Below are 17,304 nucleotides of genomic sequence, written 5' to 3' on the forward strand. Positions count from 1 at the left end.
TGTTATAAAACCATTTTATATTAGATATATTATAAATTATAGTAATATGATTATGGTATATAAACATAACATGATCATTAAACCTAAAATTTGGTATACCTCTTAATTAAAATAGTTTACCGCGGAGTCGTGCAAGTGAATTTAACCATTTGCGTTATCCATCATTAAAATGTTTATCGACTTGTCAAGCGTTAAGTTCGACGATGACACGCGAGATTCAATGGTGTAGCACACTTAACGAACACAGTTAAGTCATTTAATATTTTCTCTTTGCTTCGTTCCTTTCATCTAAAATGCACAGACACATTGATACACGCAAAGAAAAATATAGAGATAACTTTTTAGCGTCTCAGCTTTCTGTGTTACAAGTCAAAACTCATTGACTTCGTTGGATTTAATATAATTTTTTTTTTTTTGATTTAAATTGATACAAATTAAAGCTCATTGTAGGCTTATTATTATTTAAGTAAAACTCTGTAAAATCTTAGTTTTAATCTTTATATCAAACTAATAGCTTATCAAAAATTTAGATTAAATTAATTAAAATCTAATTTAGAGGGCCAATTCATGTTTTGTAAGGGAGATAGTCTAATGCTTTTTATGTCCATTTTGAAGTCTACGCAAAGTAGCCGTCGTGCACACCGCTGTTTCTATTTGTCTGTAATAATAATAAAACTTCCGGATTGTGTGGGAGTTAGAAGCTGGACATCAATCACGAGCTTATACTGTTTATAGTAAAAAAACATTATTAACATTATAGATATAGATGCGTACCAATACAACTTAATATAATATTAAATAGCATAGTCTATAGTGGTATGTTAAGGGAGAGAAGTGGGAGAATTCACAAATGGATGGATAAGGGGGAAGGTGAGAGAAACCGTTGAAAGAAGAAGGGGTAGTCGAATCGCACGCGACTGAAATAGAGCTCACTCGCTGTCGCTGCACCTGCTGCCGCCTGTCATGGTCGTACGCCAACCCCTCGTGGTACGTACAGTTTTCAGTGTCGCGCCGACCGTCCGAGCGGATAGAGCAGCCGCCCGAACTCGTCCCGTGCCGCTGCTACCATTCGAGAAATACGTATTCCGATCACTTCGATGAATGTAGTTTAGTTGTACACTAAAGCTGTGATGGGAAAAATTGCGTGCAATCGAAATCGGGTCGCAACTACCGTCCGTCAGCAAGGCCATTGCGCTCTGACGCGCTCCGAACTCTTGGAGCGCATATCAAAAATGGTTAGCCTTCATGTGGGTACAATTTTTCCTTATTATTAGTGTTGATTTTTCCTCTTTTAAAATGCGAAAACAATCAAAACCTTTATTTTTTCTGATTAAAATATACACATATACACGTGTTGCGTTGTGATGTATTGTTGATAAATACTATTAATTGTTTAATATATATATATATATATTTATTTATTTTATTTCAGCATAATTAAATTCTAAAACAATAATAAAAAGAATAATGAAAGCTGATACATATAGTAACTAAACTAAATTCGAATTTGGTACATAGAGTTCCTAGATTAATATAATAATAATGTATACATTTTCTTAAACATTGAAAAGTTGACTTCATTTTCTAGGTATATAACAATATTGATAAAATTATCTTACTCATATTAATACCTATTTTCTTAAATATTTATATTTACACATATTGACTTTTTATAATTTGATAGATACCACATATTCTCGTTAGGGCCATTAACTATTTTATTAACTGTATTTTTTTTGTATGATTTTTATTAATTTTATCATAGATATTATTGGACTGAATTTTATATAGACTCTTAACATCACTTTTCAAATTGTTGAATATGTTCTTTACCATATAATCGGGAGGTACTTCTTGAATTAGTTATTGATATATAATGTGGTTTTGTACACTTTCCTGTTCTATTTGTGTCTATATCATCGAGTATATAACCTTTGTATTGATTTTCTAAGAATTTTCTTAATGTATAATTTATAGATAGACAATATGTTTGTATGGTCAAATAACTCGCCTGATAGGTATGTTGACGAAAGGGAGTAAGCTACTTTTATTATAATTTTTTGGGTAGTATGTACAGTATTTATGTATATTAAGTTACACTATGAATACAAGTTTTACTAATTGATAAATACGCATATTATATATATATATATATATATATGAACAGTTAAACGTATTGTAGTATAAAGCAATTTTTATAAGTGTACGACATGAGGTTTTATTGATTTTACTCTGATATAATCAAACTACTACTTTTTCTATTGCAGAGGTTTTTACGTAAAAAACTACTATTTGAGCCTAAACTCTGGACATTCGTTAATACATTTTTGTTTTGAACAAATCACATGATTCCAGATGCATTTTTATTATATTAATATGATTCAAATGTTTTATGTTTCTAAATATTAAAAAAAAATTAGTCTTATTACTAAGTATATTTATCTTATTATATGATTATAATCAATAATTAAATTTATATAATAAAATTATAGTTCGATTTAATAATACAATTTAATATAACTATAGAAGTTCGTTTAGCTACAGTTATTTACGTATGTTAACGAGAGATGCGTCCTTAAATCATGACTCCATTCTTGTTGCTTTCGAAAGTTTTGATGCGAATGCATTAAAACCTCAGCTTTATAATACGTATTTGTCCTTAGAAAATATCTTAAAATATAAATCATCGTTTTCGTTTATACTCCTGAGTACAAGTTCTAAATTACGTTAAATTTCCGCTAAAATGAGAGTTTGACATCAATAAATGGTTTCAAAATAGTTGCATAGATCTTTGAATAGTTTATGGAACTTGAAAATTCTTGTAGTTTCTAAATATAATCATACTTACAAAATGTCCTTTGAGAATAATATTTCTTTATCAGTGAAAGTCATTTTATTGAATTTTATTTAGAAGTATAATGTTCTATTTGTGATATATACTAATATCTTTACCACCACATCAGAAACTTTTGGGAAAAAGAACATAATAATACCGTATTTATCCGATATTATTGATTTTCGTTTAAGTTTTTATACCGTGAATCTTATGAATGACATTCTTTTCAATTTTTCTACTACAACTATTTAACTTTCTATACATATTCTCTTAAAAATTTAAAAAAAAAACATTTTTTTATTGCTTTAATGAAGTACATTTTTAAAGACGATATTGTGTTATAGTAAATTATGTCTGCAGCATCCTAACATCCTTTTATTAAATTTCATTGTAATTAAAAATAAGAGAACTTAATTAAAAAGATTTTTGTTCAGCTAATGAACGCGGGTAGTATATCCTGTATATTTATTATTATTTTTACTGATTGTAAAAGACGATTGAATTTACCTGACGATCGAATTCATATACATAGAATCAGGATTTAAAATGGATTATTTCAGTGTAGTCTCACTAACTTTAAATGAACTTTCAGTTCCTAAAAGTGCGATTTATGAACGCAACTTTATGCATATAAATGAGTTCCGTTGCGGCCCATTCGTTCTAATTAAGTCAGTCAGGTTGTTGCGTTTTTTTAGACTATGATAACACAATTAAATTACATTTTTTTTTGTATTTATAAATATAAGTTATATAAGTATAACAATATAAGTTTAACTTTTATAGAATTTATGTAAAGTTGAAATTGGTTTGTTTAAACTGGTTTAAGTATTTAAAATTATTATTATATTAATTTTTAGTACATTTGTGAATAAACAAAATACTGTTATAGTATCCATTAAAATAGATAGAAAAATATTTTACTGTGAACAATTTAGTATTTACTATTTGCTTTTATGCAATTACGTATAATTTATAAAATAATAAAAGATAAAACAGAATGTGAAAAAAATAAATGTTAAATATAGAAGAAATTTGTGAACAATAATGACTGATTAAATTCAATTAATTATGACATAATATTATGTATAAAATTAAAAAATAGGTATTTATTATATTGTAATTACAATGTTGTTTACCAGGCGTTTTTGGATAGGCAATTCAGCTACTTCAATGTTTTTATTATTAAACGTTTTATATAACAGACGGTTTTGATGAGAATCATTAGTAGGGCCTTTCGTATTATTACGTTTAAACCTAGAAATTAAAATCGTTCTTTCTCATGATTACCCTTTTAAGAATTCAACATGTATCTAAAGTAAACTGAAGATTTTATAAAATATTTTAATGATTAATTTAATCCGAAAGCACTACTTAAAGATTTAATCGAAAACGCAATTAATATAAAATGTCTGAAAATATTTTTTTATTTTCCTTGTGTATTATTGTAATAGATTTCCCTAAAAAAAAGATTACTGTAATAAATCTTACTAAAAACATTGTTAAAAAAGTCTCCTTTAATTTTTGTTTTACATTTATGACATAATAAACAGTAAATGTTGCATAATATGCTGTTCTAATAAAATTATATACTTGAAAAAAAAAATATTTATGTAACAGTGATTTTAGATTTTTGTTAAAAATCGACCGTAACTGAAACCAATCATTTCCTATATATTACCTAATTCTAGAATAAGAATCGTAAATATTATCATTTTTTTTTTTAGATTTCTACACTTGTGTTGTTTCAATTAAACATTTATTGTATAACAGTATTTTTGATTTCGCTTAATTTCAATTTATCCGCTGTTAACCATTTATCGGATAACTTATAGTATTATATGTAATTAATTTCATATCAAATTCCTTGGCCTCCTACTATTTTGATAAACTTAAATCCTTTCTTTGTATTTGAATTATTAAGAGCACAATTATTTATTTTTGTCATTTGACGTTTTAATATGAATTATTGAAATGAATAATTAATATGCTATACAATATTTGAATTTATACCAAGTGACAGTTAATTTATAAAGGGAGTAGTAGTAAAATATCGATTATAGCCATAGGATGTATTTTATCGACTTTAGATGAGCCTGTGGTAATGACTTCCATATAATTAAATACTCATTTCACTTCTTACCTTACTTGTTCTGTACCTAACGTTTTGTTCGATATTGATTTTACTGTAGACTTATAATAATAAGTGACGAGCTACCTATTAAAAATATAATGTTTTCATATAGATATAGTTATATGAATATTTTTAACATTTTGTGCTCTTCAGAAAGGGTAGCTGTAAGTTTTAAAATATGATTAACCAATAATCTATATATTTTCAGTGTAAAATAGTAAATACAACTTTACATTTATTAAACTCTATCAAAATTGTTTTTTATAGATCAAACACTTCTGTTTTTTTATATGTTGTACAATATTATATTATTTGTGAAGTATTTTTATTAGCATTTTTATTTGATACTTACAGAATAGAAGTTTTATCATGTTTGAATTGTTATTTAATTTTAAACATTTATTATAACTGTTTTTTCTTAACGCTAATAATATAATTATATAAACTTATAGTATAGTGTAAAATAATCTAAAACAAATGCTTAAAAATTTGGTATATAGGCTAAAATAATTTAAAAGTCATATTGGTATTATCCGGTAGTGTTTTGAATTCAAAAATAAATAGTTTGTTTAAGTAAATTGTCGCAGATTTAGGTCGGTATGTTATATATACGGCACATAACCAAAACCGGTAGCGGGTTACCTCAAAGCTCCCGGTTGACTCAGAGACACTTTATAAAGTTTTGTTGTTCCATCCTTTTTCATGGAAACAATGAAATCAAAAAGGACATGGGACTTTTCCCCAGCGTGGTGTTATTCGTTCTTTCTCTCCAATAAAACCCAAAAACTAGTAGTAAAAGTAGTAGTAGCAGTAGTAGTAGTTGTAGTACTAGTAGTAATGTTGTGGTAGTAGTGTAGGAGTGTGTTACATTTTTTTATAGTATATGTTGAACACGTAAAAACGTACACATAGTATATGTGTATGAATATATTATAATGAAGTGCGGCCAATATGTGTGTATATATACATAGAGTTATAAGCTTGTGTGTGTATTATTTTATTTACGGTCAGCGTCATAGAAACCGATGGTAAAACAAAACGTATTGTTTTTATCCCCTTTTCGTTTGTACATATTATATAATGTATAAATACATATATACAAATCACGAAATTCTATTTCTGGCAAGAAAAGTTTATGTTATATGTCTATTATATATACATAGCATACAATACTTTGATGTATGTAGGTAGATTTCGTAATGCAACTGCATTTGACATCCACGTATTTCCACCACAAAAGCATCCTTGAAAATTTTAATGCAGGTTTATTTGGTACTTAATTTTTACGAATATTTGTATGATGATTTTTATTATTTTTTTGATAATAATTTTTAAGTTATATCATAAATTCTAAAAAATGACTAAGAACACATATATCTCTAGCCCAAATGCTACATCTAATCTAAAATTTAATAATTTATAAAAGTAGGTATTAATAATAAGGTATGATAACTTAATGGAGCCTTATTTCCTTGAAATCTATTCAGTATTTTTTATTTTATTAAAATATTAGTGTAAAACAAATTCCAAAATTCCAAAATATAATACATACCTATTATGCATAAAATATTTATACAGATGTTTATAAATATCTTTGATCGGATTGGGGACGCTTTTGTTTAGACAAACGTGTTCATAAAACGGTGATTTCTAATTATGCTCTGACACACTCTTGTTTAGTCATCCAATTGTTGCTGTTTGGGGATCTTTTTCCGGGATAAATAGTGTAATAAACAAATAACTAATAACATATTCTAGTTTTTATTTTCAAACGATATGCGTCAGTTTATTAATTACTTGTAATATATACTTACGAGTATTGTTGAATTTTCGTTTGTGTATAAAGTATGACAATAATGTTTGCGATCACATGCTTAAATATTTTAAAATTGCCATTAATAAATTGCGTAAAAATAAAAAATTATAAATCTACATTTTTTAAATTCCGTATTATTGATCTATAATATTTAAAAAATAAGCATGCACAATTACACATAAGATATACTCAGTATAGCAATTTGTTGCTTATTTTCATAAATTTATAATTTTAGATAATTAACTGATTGGCCCAACAAACACATGGATGGTCATGTGGGGTGAGGGATAGTGTGGGAATCGTGTTGTTTATTTATATATGTATATATTGTTATATTGTTATGTTAGGGTCCGTAAAGAGCTGAAGCGGGTAAACAGGAGAGGAGAGTTAGTGTATTAATTTATTATGAAATACACGTAGGTATATATATATATATATATATATAGTAAATGTACATATATATATATATATATATATTATATTTATGTATAAAACGTGCATCTACTAAAGATAATAATAAACATACACGGATAGGATTATCACAGTATTCAGTGTTACGACGATGACTACAGCAGTGTACGAGTGATGAAAACTCTTACCGCTACCACATGACCGTATTGTGAGTTGGATTTAAATGATTGCACTGGGTCATCGGCCGTGAAGGTCCTACGTTAAAAGCTATATTTTTCTCCTCGTAATCCCTGAATCACGAGCAGTTAATGTGGTGTCGTATTCGCGATCGAAGATGGAATTTCTATAGTTGAAAGAAATGCCGATGAATCCATGTCGTATATCGTATACATAATAGCATTCTGTTATTTATATATATATATAATGTATCATATATTATACACACATACATAACCTACACATAATAATATATTATATACATTAAACATGCGCGTGTATAATGTTGGAATGGCATTACTCCATCATAATACCGTATATACGTGCACACAGCTAAATTCTCTTCTCTACGAACATATAAATACTTAATGCAAAACGAATATTAATGATTCCGTCTGCGTGTATAATATAAATAATATATATATATATATATATATAGGGGTGCCGCGGGTGTTTTCTTTTTGGAAAAGCAGATTTTTGTCTGTTTGTTTTTTTTTTTATAATTTCGTCTTTTGGTGTTCTTTCATCACTCGGCAATATTACAGTTTCACTCTCTCCCTCGTTCTCTATCCCCTTTTCACCATCTGTTTGTCTATCGGAAAACGTCATCGCCGCGCAGCACTCACCAATAACATATTAGATATTGTGCCATTACTTGCCGTACGATTGAAAAACTTTTACGATTAGAGTCGACGGGTGGCACGTGGTATATTATTATTGTACTAACGATACACTGTACCGTCGGGAATTTGAGATGACGACTACGTAATACCTACACAAAATCATCAGCCAAGCGGTCACTGCTAGTTTCAGACTGAAACTTTCAGTTTTCTAAGACTGCCTCTTTGCGGACAGTGCAATAACTAGTTATAGAAGTATATATATTGTTCGTCGATAAATTGCACATCTATTTTAAGGATCGTTATTTTAAAGAGGTTGAAAATCACTACTCTAAAACGATGAAAGCATAGTGTATTGGCTGTGTAAATCAATTCCGCACGGTACGTTACTGTATAATTTATTTGTTTCAATTTAGTGTATTCTATATTTTTCTATATTCACAAAACCTGACTGATGAAATTAGTTTCTGCATATTAAACTATCACCGCTGGTCCATGCAATGTCCATGTATGTTCCATACGAATCTATGATTTTGATGGAACCAAACGTGCAAGATACTCTTTTATTACGAAATACAATTATTTATTATATATTTTTTTCCGGCGATTTTTTTACGGCCATCGAGTACTACAAATTATCGTTTTGCCGTTAATCTGCCTCCGTTTTCGGCCGTGACGATTTCCTACAGTTTTTAATAACACTAATGTGCGCGCTTCGTCTATACCACAGATTTTTTTAAATGGGTTTTAATGTATTATTATTAATTTCGCTTAGTGTTAAATCGTTTGAATACGTTTATACGACATTATATATATACAGGAACGCGATAGTGACTAACGACGAAATGATAATCGACGTTGCGCGTTGGCCAGATTTATTCTTTACATTTTTATTTTTCACAAAGCACATTTGCAACGCAAATCTTCCGGCACCACAACAGTCGCCATCGTTGACCGGATGTGCTTAATTTCTATACACCTTAATCAATCACGCGGACGAACAAATTACCTAATAATTGACGTTGTCCCCATAACCTAACTGAAGCTCTATATTATGTTATAATATAGCTACGTATAAATGCGTTGTATATATATATATATATATATATAAGCGGTTATGCTGCGACTGTAATTACTATTAAATTATTATCGTCGTATATTATTATATTGCTCTAAATAGCAATATGTGTAGAACGACATCATCATAGTCCCCCCTTCTGTATACCATTTGACCCGTGTCCACGAAAAAAAGAAACATGAATAAGTTTAGTATTATTATTCTGTGCATTCTTGCTCGAGCGCGTGTGTGTCGTGTTTAGTCGTCAGCGGAAACAATACAATTGCTGCGAACAATACAAAAATAAATGTAAAATAATATAATTTTAATTATGAAATTATTATTTTAAATGACATCTATCTTGAAAAGGCATTAACGTGTAAACGTATTACATATTTACCTTATTATATACTATACGTGCTGTATATTATCTGATTATATTATATAATATTCTTCCGGTTTCAATTAGCAGTATAACGTTAACGTACTACCTATGTAAAAAAGCATAGGTATTATAATAATTTTAGTTTTTTTTTTCGTAAGAATTTTCATCTTTTACTGCATTCATGACAAATATAATATAATATTATTGTAATGAACATGCAATTACTAGCCGGTTGTGGAGAACATCGCGTGTTTATTTACGCTCTTTGCAACTCAATCCACTTTCTTTCTCTCTCTTGCTTTGTATATATTTATATGTATATTAAGGCTCTAAGCTATAAATTATTTAGTCTCGGCGGTATTTTAAAAATAATAGTACAATACATGCGTGGGCCACGATGTGTGTAGGTAGGCACGGACGAAAGGTTAACCGTTGGAAGTCAGCCATAGTTTTTTCCTTACAACCAAGGGTCAGAGTAGATGAAGTTCTCCAGAAAAAGCCTCGAGGAAGAGTTTGTCGTCGTTTAATATTTTTTCCGACATCCCTCTATTCACATTATCATTCGAGTGATGCTATTGCCACGCGTTATTAGACTAGGTTGCATCGTAAAAACGTGCTTTACGCGATTTGGTATTTTACGACTGAATTTTCTCTTTTTCCTTTAGTCTTCCCGATCCATTCGCCATCACCTTTGTCGGTCTGATTTGCACTCCGGATACTATCCTCCGACCCATAACATTTCTACAGTCTTATATTTCTCTGTCCCACAGGACTTTGTAGATAGTATAAATGTATACTTTGTATATATAAAGTGTGATTAATCAAGTATGCTTATTTTTACATTGAGTAATTAAATGAAAATGTATAAAATGTTGATAAATTAAAATGATTTAAGTACTATGATTTTCAAATTATAATATTTTTATTTTAAATCATCAATATTATTCTTAGTATACAATGTTAAATAATTTAAAACTACACGTTTGGAATTCGAATTAAATATATCAACATTTAAAAAAAAAATCATAAGGTTAAGATTTTACATTATAAGAGAATGATTCTCATTACTCAAAAAACTGTTAATTCGCCATAAAATATAGTTTTAAGTATAGGTACTTAAAAATTTAAAAAAATCGAATTTTCAATAAATTAATTTTAAAAGAAGAATATGGGTGTGGTATAATTGCTGAAGCACTGTATGTGTACACATTTTATTTATATTATATAAATTAATATGTTTAACGGCGTTTCATTGCTTAGGTCGATGTTGGCCAACTGTTACACTCTATATGTAACGGTGCATTACAGAAACACACACACACACAGTGGTAAAATTTCCAGACAACTAATAATAATTTTATTGTTCCTTAGTGTTTCTTCTTAGCAGCGTGCTATCATTTCAACGTCTGTGCACGTGTATGCGAGCGAGAGAGGCGATACGGATGCGTTTAATTTTCAGTAGTCATTCGAAATCATTCTCTGTCATTTAATATACGACCAAATTCGCTAACGTCTCTCCGTCATCAGTAGTTTATAACAATTCTGCTTGTTAAATGACGAAATTCCTTTCTCTCTCGATATTTTGTCTTAGATTTTTTTGTTCTACTCTTGAGGAAATCGATTTAGTTTAAATGGAGAGATTGGTAGATGCTTATATTTCTAATACCCTGAAGATATTTTCTTCTATTTCTAATTAGTCACCACTGTAAAATAAATTACATATTATTATTGTTATTATATTGTAATATAGATGAAATGAACGTTTTTTTTTTCTCAAATGTGTAATTTGTATTGCGAGGAAGTCGAGACGAGAAAAATTGGACCAGTTCAATACTTTCGTATTCTCTGCGCGTGCAACAGCTTGTCGTTCGGGCGAAAGTTTTTTTATTTTATTTTAATCGCAAGACACCAGTGACGCACAAACGAACACGACCTTTTTTCATCTAACATATAATAACTTAGTTTTTTCACGCCAAGTATATACATATATTTAAGATAAGATAAATAAAAATAAAGTATATTTTACGATCCATCTGAAATACAAGCGTATGGTCGGCAATTCTTTTCATGGAGATATTAAAATGGGATGGGGCGGTTAACTTATTTTAATCAACTTTCATAATACATCGACGCAGAATAAAAGTCTGTGTATAATTATTATGTTATTTATTTTAAATGGCCAATTTGTATTAACATCATAGATTTTATATTCGTTATCAGCACAACGTCAACAAACGAAAATTTATAATATGTCGTCCATCATTCTTGACAGTTTACAAAATTTACTTTTCATAGAAATAGTTTCGTTTTAACATATTGCCTACCAAACATGTATAAGATATAGAAAATCGTTAAAAAAGATTTTTTTTCGAATTCATCGAATTCATCCATTGTTCATATTATGTTAATTTTCATTCTATAATTATTCCCCACAAAATATACGTACATATAGTGGAGTTAATTATTAATGTACCTATGCATATTTCATAATATTATCGTTATTTCACTTTAATTGTTTCAATTAATTAAATACTTTCTCTATGTATATAATAATAATATGACTTGCTGTACAATTTTATATTGCACAGTCAAGTAACAACTATTTATTATATATTATTGGAAATAAAACATTTTTCATCTTTTTTTTGATCGATATTTACATTTTATTTATGTAATGTTTTATTTTGGGAATTATTCTTATACGATACGGCTTGTTGCGCAAATATTCTGTTTGTATTCCGTCCCAACATCGTTTTTTTAGGCGGATATTATACGAAAAACACGGACGTAATCTGTGTAAAATATATAATATAATCCTATACTCGCTGTAAAATATATTGCAACAAGTTATACGTAATAAGGTTGATAATACAATTTCTAAAATTATAATAATAATAATATTCTACTAAGGTATCTACTAGGTTTAATATGAATTTACAAAATTCCCTTGTTGCTGTCACTTTCAAAAGGTTTCATCTACATTCCAACCATCTCAATTGTTTTACATCAAAACTATGATGTTTCATTAAAATTGTTTGCGTAATTACAGAAGTTGATATAGGATATTATTCTATTTAGGCACAACTATATGTATGTATGTACGATATTATGTGCTTTGTAAAATTCAATGTATTATATTTTAAACAATTTCGTGAAGACGAAGAAGAATGAAATATGAAAAATGTATGTTTTCTAAGTTGAGTTCTAGAAAGATTACCGTGTTATCTAATATTCTCGTCGAGCTTCCGTTGAGCGCGCGGGTTTAACAATTGTTTCAAGTGTTTCCACCAACATAATGGATTCAAGAAGTTCGTTAAATATTGATAACCACTTCAAGTGTGTACTGCGATATGTAATAGTTTTTACGAATTGGGAGACATAAACGAATCGCTTGTTTTTGAATCGCCGTAAAAGCCTCGCGCTAGACGAAGGGGGTGTAAAATTAAATGGCTCGTATAAACGCTCAAGGTTTTTCATGTTAAAAAATAAATAGGTCTAGACGAAACGAAAGCTTCTCACTTTAGCTGTTTTTTAAACGCACGGACATTGCGTGGTACTACAGAAAATGTATCCTCTGGTGGGTAGTGAGGACAATTCTGAGAGACGGGACGACCAGAAAACGTCGTCGAAATAGAGTGCCGACCGTTCAAAGTTATTGGCTGAAAATATGTCGGCAAGTAAAATATAGTACCCATAATAATAACATCAACAATAATAATATGAGTTTATAATACTGGTGTGAGATAGCAGTGAGAGGAGACATAGAGATTTTTCAAATTCTTAACTCGACACACCTCGAATCATGATATTTTATTTGGTCCCATAATAGTATGATGTATACAAATACATGTGTATTATGTAAAGTCAGTTTTTAACTTCATGTTATTTGTTTAATGAGTTACTATAATAGATAACAAATTATTAGTTTTTATATTTTAGTATGCGTGTATCTTCAGTGTTTTCGATAATATACCAAAATAAAATATGTTATAGCAATAAAAATTTTATATAAGTTGTATATGCAAAGTATTTAAAAATATTAATTGTTAGTTATCTTAGACTTTTTCTTAATTCATTTTTTACCTTTTTTCACTCAGTCATGTATATTTAAATAAGGAACACAAAAATAATTGTTTTTTCATTTTAAATGCATTGTACGTGTTGTGTTTTATAGTGCACTATATTCAGAGTCCTAATTAATTTTTATTTTACCTGTACGACTGTACAATGTTTATACAACGGCGCTCATCTTTCTGGTGGTACGTAAATATTTAATGAGAAAATTATATTTTATTCGCCATGTGTTTTATTTTTTTACTAACAGTGTATTATAATTTAAATATATTATATTATTATGTAAACATGAATTTCGAAAGATAAAACGAACTCCATTATACTATAGTCACTCGCGAAGAATACATTCACTTTCAATTCGACGTAATGTTTAACATAATATTATCATAATATCATTTTTATTCAATTGATTATAACTACCGGAGACGGGAATCGTCGTTGACGTTGAAGGAATGCTAAATAATTCATAATAATATAATGTGCTGGTTATATAGAATTTAAATGTAGCGTTCCAAAGAACCGTTTCAAATATTCATATTTAGTATATTTTTTTTTCACCGAAATTTGATCGTTTTTAATATATATAATATGTATGACATACGTATGTATATTTGCCATTTGGTGATATTATTTGGTCGTGGGTTGTAAAATCAATGGTCCAACCTTGAATCGAAACAACGACCAAGGCGCACACCAGTGAAAAAAATATCACTTCGGTGTAAAGACTATTATCGCGTGTGAACCCGCTTCCCCTTATTACATACAGTCTACTATATAATACGCTATATTGTTTTTTATGGGTCAACATTTATGTTTTGACATACACAGTAGTATGATATATAGATGCATAAGAAATCGTTGCTCGCATAGACGCATTGGGCTGTCCACCGAGAAAAGCCGAAAAGTTATTGACGTTTCGACTAATTTGTTTGTACAATATATATATTTTACTACTTTACTAGCAGGGACGTATTTTTTCTTTTCTCTTCTTACCGACCAGACATTTATTAAACGAGTCGTATTACCACTTGGATTACAGTTTGGATACGAAATACCAAGAACCCTAAGACGTGTATTTATATTATTTTTGTTACCACCGTTCGTTTGACATCTCATGATTGGTCGCGTAACGAACTCGTAGCTTTAATATGTGCGTGTGAGCACTACGACGTACGGATTTCAAATTTAATAATGCATTTCGGTTCGATTCGTTTTAGTTTTGGAACTTTTTTCCGCCCCTAGGTATGACAGGATTTCATTTGTCTTTCACCTTATATACCTATTTTATAATTGAAAACGATGTTCGATGTTTGCGTGTCGCTATAACGTAATATATTATTATTATAGTTATTAATTTATTATTATGAAATATAAAATGCGTTGGTATTTTATTATTATTTTTAAATGTCCATCTTCTTCGTATAATACGTCGTATTATATTAATTGACAATAACTTGTAGTCATATGCATAAATCCGAATCAAAATAAATACTTTTTTTTACCAAACTCTATCAATAGAACATTGTTACCATCAGATAAATTTCCCATATATGGGCCGGCTTTATAGTTAAATATCAAGCTTTATGTACGTATTATATATAATGAAATGCATTAAACTAGTACTGTAATAATGGTTATTGTAGTCACGAACAGCTTCGGCCGATTGGTCAACGGCATGCAAAATCACTGCGGGGCGGCTGCGGTGGTAGTATTCAAATTGTACCTGACAAATATTAGGCTTCAATTAAAGGTCGAATAAACGTACACATTATTATATATTATAATGTATACCACGTGACTAGTTACGTGTGATCGTGAGAATAATTAACAAGCACGAGTTCTGCAATTAACAAATACAGAAAGCCGTAATCGATTCCGGGTACACACAACGGTATATTTTAAACGGAAAACCCGACAGTGAAGGAGAAGTATAATAATATAGTTTCAGTTTTATTTATATTATATAATTGTTATGCATCATTATTATATTAGTTTTATATTTTTCACGGGTATATGCCAGTAAAGTTGAAACGTTCGTGACTATTTTATTTTTAAGGTTTCACCGATTGTCTTTTTAAGGTTTCTGTCGGGTTTGTATTTTTTAATACGTTTGCGCAATAATAAGTTGGGATGTATTTGAACCGTCGTTTGTCTCGCAGTCGCGTGTCATTTTAATTCACGATGGCTATAAATTAAGACCGACAATATTTTTATAATATAATATACTTATATTATATTATATTATATTACATAAAATTATAAAAATTTAAATTATTCTCACCATTGCGGTCGACATTAAAATAATATGCATTATGTCTATCCATTGCGATTGAAGATGGGTTTTCAGAAAAACATCACGTGAAAATGGATTTACATGAAAGCACACCCTCGGGATTTTCAAAAACGTTTACTCGCGTTTGCACACACACACACACACACACACACTCATGAGGGTGCTGAGCTTGATTTATGTTGGTGTGTTTCTTTCCAACGTACCACCTTGGTATTTGAGCATATATGCCTATTATGAATAAAATATTTATGTGCGGTAAATACACACCTGCGATAGATACCTTTTAAGGAGAGGGGCGCGTTTTAAGGTGACAATATCAGGCAATTTTACACACTTAATCGCGTGCTCCATACGTGTAGTTGTGGGTTTATGGCCAATACCCCAATAGTCCAATCCCCTCGGATTATAAAATAAATAACAGAAAACACTCTAACGAATTAAATTGGATGGAAATAAAAGAAAATGGCTCGGGAAAACGTCTACGGCGTGTGCGTCAGTTGTGAGAATCCCGTATGCCGGATTTACCCAATTGTCATCAGAAGAGGGGCACTTATACATCACACATAATATATTATTTAGGTATTTAGAAACTCTATGTCTGCTATTTATTTCACGATTATCAAGTTCTTTTGTGTGTGTCTACATTCAGGTTTCATACATGTATATTATATATAACACATATTTTGTTTTCTAACTGTTTAATATATATATAATTAAATAATGTAATAAAAACGGTCTGTATGCGCGTAAGAGTATTTTTTTTTCCAGTCGAATTGATTTTTTTTCAGTCGCATGGTCTTATCTCGAACGTTCTACACCTCGATATTTCGTATATAATAAAAATACACAGATATTTTATTCGGGTTTTTATTCGGTTTGTATATTCTTTTCAAAATACCATCATCCGATTTATTCATGAATTACCACTGTAGGAATATTGCCGCATACGTTCGAATTATTTTGTTCCGTACCGTTTGACGACAAACGTATTTCCTCCGCCAGTATAATGTTATAGCTGATATTATAATGTCTTTCATATGTACGAAATGGTGTTTAGTGTTTGTTCAACGTCATCCTATTGACGCGGTGCAGTATTTTGAAAAGTGTTGCGGTTTTTTATGCTCGTTTTTATTTTTTTAATGACATCATTTATGTCGAGAATCAAAAAATACACTTTTTGCTGTATTATATTCAAACGTTTTCATCTTTTCATCAAAGTCAATAATAATAATAATAATAATAAAAAAAAATATTAAAAGCGCATAAGTCCACATGGAGATGAGAAACATTAATTGTCCATCTTATGACAAAAAAAAAAAATACAACTACCCTGCTTATTTTCAAACGCTCATATTTGTTTGAGTTATGCACCACGCAGCACCCTTTTCATCCATAAAGTGCTGTTTTATATTTAATCAGTGTAATAGTGAGCATACCTCAGTAATGTCGAGGTTCGACAACTTTA

At 29.4% G+C, this 17,304-nt stretch overlaps 1 protein-coding gene across 5 annotated transcripts in view; it reads left to right on the plus strand.

The window, feature by feature from the left end:
• LOC132917043 (probable serine/threonine-protein kinase yakA) overlaps positions 1–17,304 on the plus strand; it is a 98,708-nt gene that overhangs the window by 38,965 nt on the left and 42,439 nt on the right. The window contains exon 1 of one of the 5 annotated variants that reach the window (XM_060977690.1): positions 1,005–1,247. The exons of the other annotated variants lie outside the window; for them this stretch is intronic. Within the exon in view, the coding sequence (XP_060833673.1) occupies positions 1,131–1,247 (117 nt within the window). The 5' untranslated portion in view covers positions 1,005–1,130. Of the gene's footprint in view, positions 1–1,004; positions 1,248–17,304 lie in introns of those variants that run through there. 5 annotated transcript variants of the gene reach the window in all.

This window comes from Rhopalosiphum padi, chromosome 1, assembly GCF_020882245.1.
Source record: "Rhopalosiphum padi isolate XX-2018 chromosome 1, ASM2088224v1, whole genome shotgun sequence".
Classification (NCBI taxonomy): Eukaryota; Metazoa; Arthropoda; class Insecta; order Hemiptera; family Aphididae; genus Rhopalosiphum; species Rhopalosiphum padi.